Source organism: Scyliorhinus torazame, chromosome 16, assembly GCF_047496885.1.
Source record: "Scyliorhinus torazame isolate Kashiwa2021f chromosome 16, sScyTor2.1, whole genome shotgun sequence".
Classification (NCBI taxonomy): Eukaryota; Metazoa; Chordata; class Chondrichthyes; order Carcharhiniformes; family Scyliorhinidae; genus Scyliorhinus; species Scyliorhinus torazame.
Window position 1 is genome coordinate 199848803 of NC_092722.1, and position 16792 is coordinate 199865594.

The following is a 16792-nucleotide window of genomic DNA, read 5'->3' on the forward strand; positions in this document are numbered from 1 at the left end:
GGGGTTTATCCAGCACTCCCTGTTGGGAGTTTTTTATAGGCCTCCTAATAGTTCTAGGGATGTAGAGGAAAGGATGGCGAAGATGATTCTGGATAAGAGCGAAAGTAACAGGGTAGTTATTATGGGAGACTTTAACTTTCCAAATATTGATTGGAAAAGATATAGTTCGATTACAATAGATGGGTCGTTTTTTGTACAGTGTGTGCAGGAGGGTTTCCTGAAACAATATGTTGATAGGCCAACAAGAGGCGAGGCCACGTTGGATTTGGTTTTGGGTAATGAACCAGGCCAGGTGTTGGATTTGGAGGTAGGAGAGCACTTTGGGGACAGTGACCACAATTCGGTGACGTTTACGTTCATGATGGAAAGGGATAAGTATACACCGCAGGGCAAGAGTTATAGCTGGGGGAAGGGCAATTATGATGCCATTAGACGTGACTTGGGGGGGATAAGGTGGAGAAGTAGGCTGCAAGTGTTGGGCACACTGGATAAGTGGGGCTTGTTCAAAGATCAGCTACTGTGTGTTCTTGATAAGTATGTACCAGTCAGGCAGGGAGGAAGGCGTCGAGCGAGGGAACCGTGGTTTACCAAGGAAGTGGAATCTCTTGTTAAGAGGAAGAAGGAGGCCTATGTGAAGATGAGGTGTGAAGTTTCAGTTGGGGCGATGGATAGTTACAAGGTAGCGAGGAAGGATCTAAAGAGAGAGCTAAGACGAGCAAGGAGGGGACATGAGAAGTATTTGGTAGGAAGGATCAAGGAAAACCCAAAAGCTTTCTATAGGTATGTCAGGAATAAGCGAATGACTAGAGAAAGAGTAGGACCAGTCAAGGACAGGGATGGGAAATTGTGTGTGGAGTCTGAAGAGATAGGCGAGATACTAAATGAATATTTTTCGTCAGTATTCACTCAGGAAAAAGATAATGTTGTGGAGGAGAATGCTGAGCCCCAGGCTAATAGAATAGATGGCATTGAGGTACGTAGGGAAGAGGTGTTGGCAATTCTGGACAGGCTTAAAATAGATAAGTCCCCAGGACCTGATGGGATTTATCCTAGGATTCTCTGGGAGGCCAGGGAAGAGATTGCTGGACCTTTGGCTTTGATTTTTATGTCATCATTGGCTACAGGAATAGTGCCAGAGGACTGGAGGACAGCAAATGTGGTCCCTTTGTTCAAAAAGGGGAGCAGAGACAACCCCGGCAACTATAGACCGGTGAGCCTCATGTCTGTAGTGGGTAAAGTCTTGGAGGGGATTATAAGAGACAAGATTTATAATCATCTAGATAGGAATAATATGATCAGGGATAGTCAGCATGGCTTTGTGAAGGGTAGGTCATGCCTCACAAACCTTATCGAGTTCTTTGAGAAGGTGACTGAACAGGTAGATGAGCGTAGAGCAGTTGATGTGGTGTATATGGATTTCAGCAAAGCGTTTGATAAGGTTCCCCACGGTAGGCTATTGCAGAAAATACAGAGGCTGGGGATTGAGGGTGATTTAGAGATGTGGATCAGAAATTGGCTAGCTGAAAGAAGACAGAGGGTGGTGGTTGATGGGAAATGTTCAGAATGGAGTACAGTCACAAGTGGAGTACCACAAGGATCTGTTCTGGGGCCGTTGCTGTTTGTCATTTTTATCAATGACCTAGAGGAAGGCGCAGAAGGGTGAGTGAGTAAATTTGCAGACGATACTAAAGTCGGTGGTGTTGTCGATAGTGTGGAAGGATGTAGCAGGTTACAGAGGGATTTAGATAAGCTGCAGAGCTGGGCTGAGATGTGGCAAATGGAGTTTAATGTAGAGAAGTGTGAGATGATTCACTTTGGAAGGAATAACAGGAATGCGGAATATTTGGCTAATGGTAAAGTTCTTGAAAGTGTGGATGAGTAGAGGGATCTAGGTGTCCATGTACATAGATCCCTGAAAGTTGCCACCCAGGTTGATAGGGTTGTGAAGAAGGCCTATGGAGTGTTGGCCTTTATTGGTAGAGGGATTGAGTTCCGGAGTCGGGAGGTCATGTTGCAGCTGTACAGAACTCTGGTACGGCCGCATTTGGAGTATTGCGTACAGTTCTGGTCACCGCATTATAGGAAGGACGTGGAGGCTTTGGAGCGGGTGCAGAGGCGATTTACCAGGATGTTGCCTGGTATGGAGGGAAAATCTTATGAGGAAAGGCTGATGGACTTGAGGTTGTTTTCGTTGGAGAGAAGAAGGTTAAGAGGAGACTTAATAGAGGCATACAAAATGATCAGGGGGTTGGATAGGGTGGACAGTGAGAGCCTTCTCCCGCGGATGGAAATGGCTGGCACGAGGGGACATAACTTTAAACTGAGGGGTAATAGATATAGGACAGAGGTCAGAGGTAGGTTCTTTACGCAAAGAGTAGTGAGGCCGTGGAATGCCTAACCTGCTACAGTAGTGAACTCGCCAACATTGAGGGCATTTCAAAGTTTATTGGATAAACATATGGATGATAATGGCATAGTGTAGGTTAGATGGCTTTTGTTTCGGTGCAACATCGTGGGCCGAAGGGCCTGTACTGCGCTGTATTGTTATATGTTCTATGTTCTAGGAGTGACGGTGAATGGATATCTGGGTTTATCCAGCACAGGAGTGATGGTGAATGGATATCCGGGTTTATCGAGCACAGGAGTGATGGTGAATGGATATCTGGGTTTATCTAGCACAGGAGTGATGGTGAATGGATATCTGGGTTTATCTAGCACAGGAGTGATGGTGAATGGATATCTGGGTTTATCTAGCACAGGAGTGATGGTGAATGGATATCTGGGTTTATCTAGCACAGGAGTGATGGTGAATGGATATCTGGGTTTATCTAGCACAGGAGTGATGGTGAATGGATATCTGGGTTTATCTAGCACAGGAGTGATGGTGAATGGGTATCCGGGTTTATCTAGAACAGGAGTGATGGTGAATGGATATCCAGGTTTATCTAGCACAGGAGTGACGGTGAATGGATATCGGGTTTAGCTAGCACAGGAGTGATGATGAATGGATATCGGGTTTATCGAGCACAGGAGTGACGGCGAATGGATATCCGGGTTTATCTAGCACAGGAGTGATGGTGAATGGATATCTGGGTTTATCTAGCACAGGAGTGATGGTGAATGGATACCTGGGTTTATCCAGCACAGGAGTGATGGTGAATCGATATCTGGGGTTTATCCAGCACAGGAGTGACGGTGAATGGATATCTGGGTTTATCTAGCACAGGAGTGACAGTGAATGGATATCTGGGTTTATCTAGCACTGGAGTGACGGTGAATGGATATCGGGTTTATCTAGCACCGGAGTGATGGTGAATAGATATCTGGGTTTATCTAGCACAGGAGTGACGGTGAATGGATATCCGGGTTTATCTAGCACAGGAGTGATGGTGAATGAATATCTGGGTTTATCTAGCACAGGAGTGACGGTGAATGGATATCCGGGTTTATCTAGCACAGGAGTGATGGTGAATGGATATCCGGGTTTATCTAGCACAGGAGTGATGGTGAATGGATATCCGGGTTTATCTAGCACACGAGTGACGGTGAATGGATATCCGGGTTTATCTAGCACAGGAGTGACGATGACTGGATATCGGGTTTATCTAGCTCAGGAGTGATGGTGAATGAATATCTGGGTTTATCTAGCACAGGAGTGATGGTGAATGGAGTCTGGGTTTATCTAGCACAGGAGTGATGGTGAATGAATATCTGGGTTTATCTAGCACAGGAGTGACGGTGAATGGATATCCGGGTTTATCTTGCACAGGAGTGACGGTGAATGGATATCTGGGTTTATCTAGCACAGGAGTGATGGTGAATGGATATCTGGGTTTATCTAGCACAGGAGTGACGGTGAATGGATATCCGGGTTTATCTAGCACAGGAGTGATGGTGAATGGAGTCTGGGTTTATCTAGCACAGGAGTGACGGTGAATGGATATCCGGGTTTATCGAGCACAGGAGTGACGGTGAATGGATATCTGGGTTTATCTAGCACAGGAGTGACGGTGAATGGATATCGGGTTTATCTAGCACAGGAGTGATGGTGACTGGTACAAAAAGTAAAATCACATAGGATTCGGGGTGGGCTGGTTAGATGGATACAGAGCTGGCTTGGTTATAGAAGACAGAGAGTAGCGATGGAAGTTGTTTTTTCTGAATGGAGTTCTGTAAGTTGTGGCGTTCCGCAGGGATCAGTGCTGTGACCTCTGTTGTCTGTAGTGTATATAAATGATCTGGAGGAAAATGTGGGTGGTCTGATTAGTAAGTTTGCGGATGACACGAAGATTGGTGATGATAGTGCCGAGGATTATCAGTGGATACAACAGGATATAGATAGATTGGAGACTTGGGCACAGAAATGGCAGAGGATTTTAATCCAGACAAATGCAAAGTGATGTATTTTGGAGGATCAAATCTAGGTATGAATTATATTGTAAATGGCAGAACCCCGTGCAGGTCCACAGCTCCCTAAAAGTGGCAACATAGGTGGCCAAGTGATTAAGAAGGCATATGGCATGTTTGTCTTCATCAGCCGGGGCATTGAATACAGGAGTTGGGAAATCATGTTGCAGCTGTATAAAAACGAGTTAGGCCGCATTTGGAGTATTGCGTGCAGTTTTGGTCACCACATTATCAGAAGGATGTGGAAGCTTTGGAGAGAGTTTGCAAAGAAGGTTCACCAGGATGTTGCCTGGTCTCGAGGGTGTTGGCTATGAGGAGTGGTTGAATAAACTAGGATTGTTTTCACTGGAAAGACAGAGGCTGAGGGGAGACCTGATAAAGGTCTACAAAATTATGAAAGGCATAGACAGGGTGGATAGTCGAAGGCTTTTTCCAAGGGTCGAAGTGTCAATTACAAGGGAGCACAGGTTCAAGGTGAGAGGGGGAAGTTTAAGGGCGATGTGCGGGGTAAGTTTTTCACACAGAGTGGTGGGTGCCTGGAACGCGCTGCCAGAGGATGTAGTGGAAGCAGCACATTAGCAACATTTAAGAGGCATCTGGATGGGTAGATGAATAGGGAGGAAATAGCGGGACGCGGCCCGCTTAAGGGCAGAAGGTTTTTTTTTAGTTAGGATATCATGATCAGCACACTTCAAGGGCCGAAAGGCCTGTTCCCGTGGTGTACTTTTCTTTGTTCTTTGTTCTAAACACAAACACACACGCACAAACACGCCAAAACCCACTCAAACGCGGGGAGAATGTGCAAATTCTACACGGACAGTGACCTGGGGCCGGGATCGAACCTGGAACCACTGCGCCACCGTGCCGCCAATGACAGTATCTAATCTAACTGTTCTTTCCTTTAATAGCTGCTGTTTACTCTGAAAAGAAAACATCTCAAGACTCAGGCGCATTGAGAGCACGTGCTGACTGCAGCTATAGGAATAATCTGTGGCGAGATAAACATTCTTGGTGTATGATGGCAGATGCATTCGGTCAACCAGGACGCCAGTGATCCTGATTAAACTGAGATCAATAAGTGAATTCTACAATATAAAAGAAAACATGTTCTGCTGATTTGAGAGTTGAGTTGGTACAAATAAGACACTGTCTCAAACTTTGCCCAATTTATCACATTTTATTTGGATTTTCCATTTAATATTTTTGAACTAATATTCCAGTGTTATTAAATATGACAGACAATTATTTGTGGAAATTATAACTGGTGCAACCAGGACTTGAGTTGTCATTAACTGACCTGCATTTTACCGACTGGATTCCAAGGCTTTACATTCCAATTGACTTTACATATAGCTCTAGTATTGCGAAATGAATTGGTCCATGGCTGGTCATGTGAATCCTTGCATGATACACATCAAATCCTTCAATCATAATGCATCAAACCCAAGAGACTCCATTCAACTCAATAAAATTTCACTAAGTCAACAGCACCTGTTGATTGGGTCCAAACAGCATGAACCTGGCTACGTAACCATTCCGGTCACTGTGTTTTATGTTTTACTTTTTCTCTTTGGTGTATTTGCAAATGGTTTGAGCATTCTAACCCTGCTGAGGAATGTACGGATGAAGGTCAGTGCTATCCGCTTCTACCTGCTCAGCCTGGCACTGGCTGACCTGTTGCTCTTATTAACCATACCAGTAACCGTATACAGGTATTACTGGCAGTACTACCCCTGGTTGCTCAGTAACCCTCTCTGCAAACTCTACTTCATGATCCGACAGATCTACTGTGCTACAACCAGCTGGACTATCATCGCTTTTACTGCTGAACGTTACATTGCCATTTGCCACCCAATGTGGTCAATCACAGGCCTACGCCAATCTCGAATGGTTTATTTATTGGCAGCAATCTGGGTCTTGTCAGCCATCATGTCTGTACCATTTGCCATTGTCTATGGGCAATCAGCTGCCTGCATCCTGGACTATACTGCTACTTCACAGGATAAGACTGTCTTCTACTCCACTGTATGTGAGATGTTTGAACAAGAACCATTTACCATCTACAAGGCTGTGATCCAGATGAGGAGCATCCTATGCTTCTTAGTTCCACTCACCGTAATCATCACCTTTCATCTGTTAATATTTCGACATTTAAGTGTGAATAGTCGGCAGCGTGAGGAGATGGGATTAACACATCCATGGAGTGGTCAATGCTCAAACCCCCACACCAGTTCTGGAAATCTGCCTGGGACAGAAAGAAAGGCCCTTCAGCTAATGGGTGAGTAGATATTCTCATTATTTATGTATTCTCATTATACATGTGGGCCTCGCTCACATTTTAAGATTGAAAACCATGAACACATATCATCAACAACTTAGATTAAAGAATTAAATTATACATTTCAACAAGAAACTTGGGAGCGGGATTCTCCGTTTGCCAACGGCGAAATAGCGAAACACGATTGGATGGAGACTAGCCTCCGACGCCACAATCACGGTAGGTGCCGGTTTGACACCAAATCGAGATGCTGCGGCAGCCTGAAAATGGCGTAAACGTGCCGCTCGCCGCGCAGGCTGAAAGTGCAGTAGGCATATCATCCGTAGGCCTGACACCCGATGCTCCATGGCCTCTGCGATTCACCGCCTCCAATGGGCCGCGTTCCCGACGCTGTGGTTCACTTGTGCTTTCAAAAATCATGAACCTGGCATCATGGCTGCTGAGTGAGAGAGAGGAGGTAGGAAATGGCGTGGAGTGGCTGCAGGCTGCTGGCCCGGACACTGGCCGTGTGGGTTGGGGTGGGGGGTCCCATGCCAGGGCCGGGGAGGGGAGGGGGGAAGCGAGACGGCAGGCCGAGCAGCCGGGGTGCCCCCCATCCACAGGACTGCGGTTGGGCCCAGACACCGACCGCCATTACAGCGGCCATCTCGCTGTGCACACACTGACCACCCACCTCGGCCCTTGCCTCTACACAGTGACATCGGCCGTAAGGGTGAGACCACCCCCGCACCCCACCCCGGCCACAGCGCGATCGCCCCAAACGCACTGCCCAACTGGCCGGCACCCACCAGGGGACTACCCAGGGCCACACCCAAGGCAGCCTCCAGTGAGGGCAGTGCCAGCCAACGGTACTCCTGGCAGCAGGGACGAGCGCTAGGACCGACAGTACTGACCGTGCCGGATACCGACAAGGCAGGGATGTGGGAGGGACATGCAGGGGCGGAGCCCGCGGTGCCAACCGGTGATACCGTGTAGCTCATGGATCCTGGCTGGGCACGGGAGTATGCGCCATGCTAACATGTTGGCCTTCTACCCCTGCAGACAATGGTGTTTGGACTTCGACCAGCAATGCTGGCCGCCAGGGTGATGGTCACAGCTCTGCGAGATGCCCTGCGGCCTCGGGAGCTGCTCAAAGAGGAGGGGGGAACTGCAGCAGCGGAGCGGGCAGCAGCAGAACGGCCAGTGGAGGAGCGGGCTGCAGAGGAGCGGGCTGCAGAGGAGCGGGCTGCAGAGGAGCTGCTGGCGGCTGCATAGGCTGGAGGGCCGGCCGCCAAACCGGCCGAGGAGGAGGAAGTGCCATATGAGGCCTCGCGTGTACCGGTGCCGCCTTTCATTCGAGGACCTGCTGGACGGGGCATGCCGTCGGAGACTCCAGCTGAGCAGAAAGACAGTGCTACACATCTGCCAGATGATGGCACGTCTGGCACCACGGGGGTATGGGGGAGGATACCCGCTCCCGGTGGTCATCAAGGTGACGGTCGCCGAGTGGGGACCTGTCCAGGATCTCACAGATCTCGGTGCACAGATGCATCCGCGCCATCACGGAGGCCCCATGTGCCCAGGTGCCTCAATGCATCCAGTTCGATGTGGACCGAGCCCATCAGAATGCCCGGGCAGCGGGGTTCACTGCCATTGCCAGGATGCCCCGGGTTCAGGGGGCGATCGGCGAGATGCATGTCGCCCTTCAGGTACCAGCGGATAACAGGCCGCTGTACACCAACAGGAAGGGTCTGTGACCATCAGCTGCGCATTATCCACGTCTGCGCCCGATACCCGGGCAGCTTGCACAACTCCTTCATCCTGGCATACTCAGCGATTCCTGACATGTTCGAGGGGCACCCCCCCCCCCCCACCCCCCACCCCCCCCCCCCCCCCCCCACCCCCTCACCCCCCCGGCTGGGGGGCTGGTTGCTGGGCGACAGGGGTTACCAACTGGGGCCGTGGCTGATGACGCCTATACGGAGTCCAGAGACTGATGCGGAGACCCGCTACAATGACGCCCAAACAGCGACCAGGAGTGTGATCGAGCAGTGGTTCGGCCTCCTGAAGATGCGGTTCAGGGGCCCTCCAATACGAGGCTGAGAGGGTCGTCCGCATTGTGGTGGCCTGCTGCATCCTCCACAACGTCACCCAGCAGAGGGGCGATGTGCTGAAGGATAAGGATGAGGAGGAAGGGCAGGCCTCGTCCGACGAGGAGGATGTAGGGGAGGGGGACGGTGAGCATGACATGGGGCCGGGCAGGCATGAGGCCCACGACGTTATCACCAGGGCCAGCACGCACGGGACTCTGAGAGGGAGGGGGTGGAGAGGGGTGTGGTGCTGGCCAGGGCCCCGGCCCCACATCCCAGACCCAAAACCCCTCACCTCCCACACCGCCAAACCGCCCGCCAGCACACCCTTCAGTTATACATACCTGCGGCACTACGAGCTGGGGCCCTGAGTTGGCAATGGCAGCGGGTCTGGTCCATGGTATGAAGGGTGATGAGAACCCGCTCTGCGATGAGCTCTGGTGCTCCACATCATTTGACAACATCGGACCCATGCCCACACTAGCACCTTCCACCTGGGCGATCCCTGCATGCGAGCTGGCCAGTCCATCACACAGTCCCTTGAATCCCTGGGGTGGGGGTGCTGGGGACGGTCAAGGTACGTGGGTGGGGGGGAGGGGGAGCACGGTCCTCCCACAGGGCCTGCAGTGGTCCCCCGCCCCCCCCTGCCCCCCACCCCGGCCAGCCCGGACCAGCCCACCCCCACACCCAGCAGACAGAGCATCAAGGCAGGTTGTAACGGTCTGTGCCCCACCCCTATAACTAAACTGTGCCCTGCACCCGTGCCAACTTAACTGGTGTCTAACTTTCTGGCCTTACGGGCCCTCACACTACGCCTAGGTGGTTCTCCAGACAATACAGCAGGAGTGGAGGCGGCTGTGACGCCTGCACTGCTACAAAGGTCCCCGTTGTTCACATCTTCTGGTGCGGCCCAGCCTAGATGGGCCCGGCCGCTGTCCGGGTGTCCCGGATGTGGCGGGGGGTGGGTTGTGGGGGTGGGAGGGTGGGGGTGCCCATACGGTCGGTGTCACTCTGCAGAACTAGGGGCCAGAACTGGGTGGTCAGTGGGTGCGCAGGCTGGACACCGCCCCAATCCTGTGGGGGGTCACCCTAGTCACTCGCCTGTTCCCCCGTCATATCCTCCCCTCCGGCCCTGGCAGGGCCCCCCCCATCCCAGCCATCCTGGCCAGTGTCCAGACCAGCAGCCCGCAGTCACTCCTCTCTGTGTCCTACCCCCTCTCTCTCCCTCAGCAGCCACAATGTCGGTTTCACGATTTTTCAAAGCACAAGTGAACGGCGCCATCGGGAACTCGGTCCATGGGAGGCGGAGAATCGCGGAGGCCCTGGAAATACCGGGTCGGTGTTTACTGTACGTGCGTTCCGGTACGCTGTCGAGGTCACAGACAATCGCGATTTGGTGTCAGAGGTGGATGACCCAGCCTGTCACTCACACCCACAATCCCATGCAACAGTAATGGCTCTGATAGGCCAATGATTTCTGATGATGCCGATGGAACCGCTCTGAAGTGAAATATTAGTGGATTCTTTATCATAAATCATTAAAACTTACATCACAGAAGGAGGCCATTCAGCCCAATGTGCCTGTGCTGTCTCGATCACTGTGGGGAGGCAGTAGCGTTGTGGTATTGTCACTGGACCAGAGACCCAGGGTACTGCTCTGGGGACCCAGGTTCAAAACCCGCCACTGCAGACGGTGAAATTCGAATTCAATAAAAATCTGGAATTAAACGTCAAATGATGACCATGAAACCATTGCCAATTGTTGTAAAAACCCATTTGGTTTACTCATGCCCTTTAGGGAAGGAAATCTGCCGTCCTTACCTCGTTTGGCCTACATGTGACTCCAGACCCACAGGTAGGGTAAAGTCACCAGATGACCATCGGCTGTCTTCCCTTTTGAGGGGGGGAGCTGACTGGTGGTGGTTTAACCTGAGGGTCACCACACCTCAGGCAAGGGGCAAGGTTGAGAAATAACCTCCACAGCAACATGGTTGATGCTTCACGTTCCTCAAGGGCAATTAGGGATGGGCAATAAATGCTCGCCCAGCCTGCGACACCCATGAACAAATAATAAAAAAGTCCGACAACCCCATTTTTTCATTCTCTTCCTGCTTGAACTGTGGTTGTAGCTGTATCCAAGGTTTAAATGAGACCAAATCTGATCATCAAGACATCTAATTATAAGAAGACAACTTAAAACAGTGTGCAATATATCAATTGGAAAGATGAATTCTATTTTAAGCACTGGATTCCAACTTAGTGGTTTTACTTGCATCATGGATTTACGAAACGGAAATCATGCTCGACAAATCTACTAGAATTCTTTGAAGATGTAACTAATAGAGTTGACCAGGGAGAGCTGGTGGATGTGGTTTATTTAGACTTTCAGAAGGCTTTCAACAAGGTCTCACAAAGCAGATTAATATGTAAAATTAAAGTACATGGGATTGTGGGTAGTGTTTTGAGATGGATAGGAAGCTGGTTAGCAAAAAGCTGGAATAAATGGGTCTTTTCTGATAGTCGGGCAGTGACTAGTGGGGTACCTCAGAGTTCTGTGCTAGGATTCCAACTGTTTACATTTATTAATGATTTGGACGAGGGAACTAAATGCACTATCTCCAAATTTGCAGATGATACAAAGTTGGTTGGGAGGGTGGGCTGTGAGGAGGATACAGAGATGCATCAGCGGGATTTGGACAGGCTGAGTGAGTGGACACATGCATGGCAGATGCAGTATAATGTGGATAGAGATGAGGTATCCGCTTCGGTAGTAAAAGTAGGAAGACAGATTATTAATTGAATTGGTATAAATTGAGAGAGGTGGATACTCAGCGAGACCTTGTGCATTAGTCACTGAAAGTAAGTGCACAGGTGCAGCAGGCGGTAAAGGAGGCAAATAATATGTTGGTCTTCATAGAGAGAGGATTCGAGTACAGGAGCAGGGATGTCTTGCTGCGATTGTACAGGGCCTTGGTGAGGCCACACTTGGAGTATTGTGTGCAGTTTTAGTCTCCTTCTCTGAGGAAGGATGTTCTTGCTGTGGAGGGAGAGCAGCGAAGGTTTACCAGGCTGAGTCTTGGGATATCGGGACTGTCATATGAGGAGAGACTAAGTCGGTTAGGATTATATTCATTGGAGTTTAGAAGTGTGAGAGGGGATCTCATAGAAATGTACAAAATTCCAACAGGATTAGACAGGGTAGATTAAAACAGAATGTTCCCGATGGTGGGAATCCCAGAACTAGGGATCATAGTTTGAGAGGTAAAACCTTTAGGACTGCGGGGAGTAGAAATGTCTTTACCCAGAGAGCGGTGAATCTGTGGTACTTTCACTACCACAGAAAGTATTTGAGGCCAAAACGTTGTGTAATTTACAGAAGGAACTAGACGCAGCTCTTGGTCCTGAAGGGATCAAGGGATATGGGGGGGGAAGGCAGGATTAGAGTATTGAGCTTGATGATCAGCCATGATCATTACGACTGGCGGAGCAGACTCAAAGGGCCGAATGGCCTCCGTCTTCTGTTTTCTATGTTGCATATTTCAAGAGATTGGATTATTAGTTTAATTTAGCAATGGGAAGGAGTGCTTGAGACCCGTGGGGATGATATGAGAGGGATGTCAAGAAGCCCGAGGGCAGCTCCTTGTTTCAGTGAAATGAAAAATGAAAATCGCTTATTGTCACGAGTAGGCTTCAATGAAGTTACTGTGAAAAGCCCCTAGTCGCCACATTCCAGCGCCTGTTCAGGGAGGCTGGTACGGGAATTGAACCGTGCTGCTGGCCTGCCTTGGTCTGCTTTAAAAGCCAGCGATTTAGCCCAGTGTGCTAAACAGCCCCAGTGTGTGCTGATGCTTCAGCCTGACCTGTGCTCTTGTCATTGCTGTATTGTCATTGTCTTCCAGCTTGGGGCAGAGGGTGCAGCCCACTTTATCTCCGTCCCACTTTATCTCCGTCCCACTTTATCTCCGTCCCACTTTATCTCTGTCCCACTTTATCTCCGTCCCACTTTATCTCCGTCCCACTTTATCTCCGTCCGAACAGAAATCAAACTCACATTGTTCAAATTATTCTGAACCACGTTAGACATCGAGACAACTTCCCTCTGTACTTTTACTAATTTCACTGCACATGTTTTGCAGTTCTCTGCAAGTATTCATCTTAACAGAAATCCTAGAAAATATTTCACCTTACTAGATTTTGATAGATTTAATAAAGTAATAATAATATTATAATAATCGCTTATTGAGGTGGCGCAGTGGTTAGCACTGCAGCCTCACGACGCCGAGGTCCCAGGTTCGATCCCGGCTCTGGGTCACTGTCCGTGTGGAGTTTGCACATTCTCCCTGTGTCTGCGAGGGTTTCGCCTCCACAACCCAAAGATGTGCAGGGTAGGTGGATTGGCCACACTAAATTGCCCCTTAATTGGAAAAAATTAATTGGGTACATTAATTTTTTTTTAAAAATTGCTTACTGTCACAAGTAGGCTTCAATGAAGTTACTGTGAAAAGCCCCTAGTCGCCACATTCCGGCACCTGTTCGGAGAGGCTGGTACGGGAATTGAACCCGTGCTGCTGCCTTGTTCTGTATTACAAGCCAGCTATTTAGCCCACTGTGCTAAACCAACCCCTATTTGCCGGGTACACAGACCAGTAACTGTGAGCACCGTAAGGTACACAGTCTTCAACAGTCTGTATAAACAGAAATTAAATGCTAGATTGTGGACCATGTTTATACTTTTGTCCGAGGTGATTCTAGATTGCAGCTTTGCTAAGGGCAGCGTTCAGGTTCTAAAGAGTTTTCCGTTTAGAAATGGAAGCAGTGAATCCTAAATGACATGTTTCAATTATTTTAATGATTATATTTGACTATGTCCTGTATCAAAGGGAGTAAGAAATAGATGACATTCAGTTCACAGTGAACTTTGAATTTTGAATCGCTCAGGTATCCTTGGCTTGGGAAAGAAAGCAGCTTTAAAAATTACAGAAAGTCAAAGAACTTAAACCGTTCAAGATCCAACAGAAAAATCACTTTCCTCATTCTCAGCAATCAGTGTGCGCAGCTTACCTCATGATGCATCTGAAATGGGGTCAGGGAGAGGAGACGGCCCAGCAGATTCCTGTCAGTCTTTGATCACATTTTCTTATTCACTGATTTTCCAGCACGTTATTTCTGAAACTACACAAATGAAATGAGTTGACCCCTACACGATACAAAGGTTGGAAGTTACTGATTGATTGTATTTTATTTCTCGTTTCAGGAGCTGTTGTTGTTGCCTTTTTCGTTTGTAACTTTCCTGATACAGCTGCCACCCTGATGCACATTTACACCAAGAACTGGTCAACAAGTGTTTACATCATCTACACCTGGCTCAAATCATACTTGTCACTGCCGCTGTGGTATGTGAACAGCGCTCTGGACCCCATCCTCTTCTGCATTTCCTCTTCTTCCTTCCGTAGTGCTGGCAGAGAAAGCCTTGCAACTTTATTCCCCAAGATTGGCAGCTCACTGAATGGTCACAAGCTGCATGTTTCCTGCATCAGTCTCTCCCAGAACTGGGCCAGGGGTCAGCTGACCCTACCCCCACTCACATGCAGGTCCACCTGGACGCTGACTTCCTGCAGTGGAGAACTCCCTGACCCACTTAATGCACAACAAGGAAAGGGTCTCGAACTGCTTTCCTTGAGAGATCTTGTAGAACAGAGTCACCAGCAGATCCCTTCCCACTGCAGTCTCAGACCAGCAGATCTCCTCCTTCAGGAAAGTCTCAGACCAGTAGATCCTCTCTCTCATCAGACTCAGACCAGCAGACCTGCTCCCTCAGACTCTCAGATCAGCAGGCCCCCTCCCCCAGACTCTCAGACAAGCAGACCCCCTCCCTCAGACTCTCAGACCATCAGACCCGCTCCCTCAGACTCTCAGACCAGCAGACACCCTCCCTCAGACTCAGACCAGCAGACCCACTGCCTCAGACTCTCAGACCATCAGACCCGCTCCCTCAGACTCTCAGACCAGCAGACCCCCTCCCTCAGACTCAGACCAGCAGACCCCCTCCCTCAGACTCTCAGACCAGCAGACATCCTCCTTCAGACTCTCAGACCAGCAGACCTCCTCCCTCAGACTCTCAGACCATCAGACCCGCTCCCTCAGACTCTCAGACCAGCAGACACCCTCCCTCAGACTCAGACCAGCAGACCCACTCCCTCAGACTCTCAGACCAGCAGACCTCCTCCCTCAGACTCTCAGACCAGCAGACCCCCTCCCTCAGACTCTCAGACCAGCAGACCCCCTCCCTCAGACTCTCATGCCCGCAAACTCCCTCCCGCAGACTCTCAGACCAGCAAATCGTCTGCCTAAGTTTCTCAGACCAGCAGATCCCCTCCGTCAGACTCTCAGACCAGCAGACCTGCAGCCTCAGACTCTCAGACCAGCAGATCCCCTCCCTCAGACTCTCAGACCAACTTGCCTTTGCCCTTTGGGAGTTTTATTCCAGCCTCTTCACAGTTAACAATAATTCACGTCTTGTGTACACTAAGGTTTTGATCATTAATATTTATGGGGAAAAGCAAGAGTCCCAATACCAACTCCTGGGAAACACCCACTACAAACATTCCTTGAGCCTGATATCCTCTGTTTCCTGTCACTCCAATTCCATATCCTGCTGCTATTGTCACTTTTATTCCATGAGCTATAACTTTTCCCATAAGTCTGTAGTGCGGCACAGTAGCATAGCACAGTGGTTAGCAATGTTGCTTCACAGTCCCAGGTTCGATTCCCAGCTTGGGTTACTGTCTGTGTGGAGTCTGCACGTTCTCCCCGTGTCTGCGTGGGTTTCCTCCGGGTGCTCCGGTTTCCTCCCACAGTCCCAAAAGACTTTAGGTCATTTGGACATTCTGAATTCTCCCTCTGTGTACCCGAACAAGCGCCGGAATGCGGTGACGAGTTGCAATGTTAATGTAAGCCTACTTGTGACAATAAAGATGATTATTATCAGATTCTTTTGGAAGTCCATGTGGATCACATCAACAGCTTGTCCTCACCAACCCTCTCTGTTACCTTTATATACCAGTTTTCTGGCACCACCTCTGAATCTAAGGAAGATTGGAAATTTATGGCCCGTGCCTGTGCAATTTCTACTCTCACTTCCCTCAGTATCTTTGAATCTGGTACTGGTCCCCTGTCAGGCAGCATATCCAACACCTCCTCATTTATTTTTAAACACTTCTAGTGAGTGAATTTATTCCTCTTTCCCCCTGGCTTGGATACCATCTTCTTCTTTGTATTAAAACCCAGGGAACTGAGCGGTGTGCTGAACGCAGATTTACTTACGCCCACAAGAAATCTGCCAGAGGCAGTGAATGTATTTACACAGTCCCAACATGCCGGTCCCTGTCAGGGCCGGCCTTCATACTGAGTTCCTATGAGCCCGAGTGGGGCCGGGCCTCCGCGCACTAGCGGGAAGCTAATAGACCATAGACCATAAGACATAGGAGCGGAAGTAAGGCCATTCGGCCCATCGAGTCAACTCCACCATTCAATCATGGCTGATTTCAACTCCATTTACCCGCTCTCTCTCCATAGCCCTTAATTCCTCGAGAAATCAAGAATTTATCAACTTCTGTCTTAAAGACACTCAACGTCCCGGCCTCCACCGCCCTCTGTGGCAATGAATTCCAGACCCACCACTCTGTGGCTGAAGAAATTTCTCCTCATCTCTGTTCTAAAGTGACTCCCTTTTATTCTAAGGCTGTGCCCCCGGGTCCTAGTCTCCCCTGCTAATGGAAACAACTTCCCTACATCCACCCTATCTAAGCCATTCATTATCTTGTAAGTTTCTATTAGATCTCCCCTCAACCTCCTAAACTCCAATGAATATAATCCCAGGATCCTCAGACGTTCATCGTATGTTAGGCCTACCATTCCTGGGATCATCCGTGTGAATCTCCGCTGGACCTGCTCCAGTGCCAGTAAGTCCTTCCTGAGGTGTGGGGCCCAAAATTGCTCACAGTATTCTAAATGGGGCCTAACTAGTGCTTTATAAAGC

At 49.4% G+C, this 16792-nt stretch overlaps 1 protein-coding gene across 1 annotated transcript; it reads left to right on the forward strand.

The window, feature by feature from the left end:
- Positions 1-5322: 5322 nt before the first annotated feature.
- LOC140392470 (neuromedin-U receptor 1-like) lies at positions 5323-15723 on the forward strand. Its single transcript, XM_072477710.1, has 2 exons — positions 5323-6685; positions 14009-15723. Exons 1-2 carry the CDS (start codon positions 5776-5778, stop codon positions 15103-15105), a joined length of 2007 nt encoding a protein of 668 aa, XP_072333811.1. The 5' UTR covers positions 5323-5775; the 3' UTR covers positions 15106-15723.
- Positions 15724-16792: the final 1069 nt, after the last annotated feature.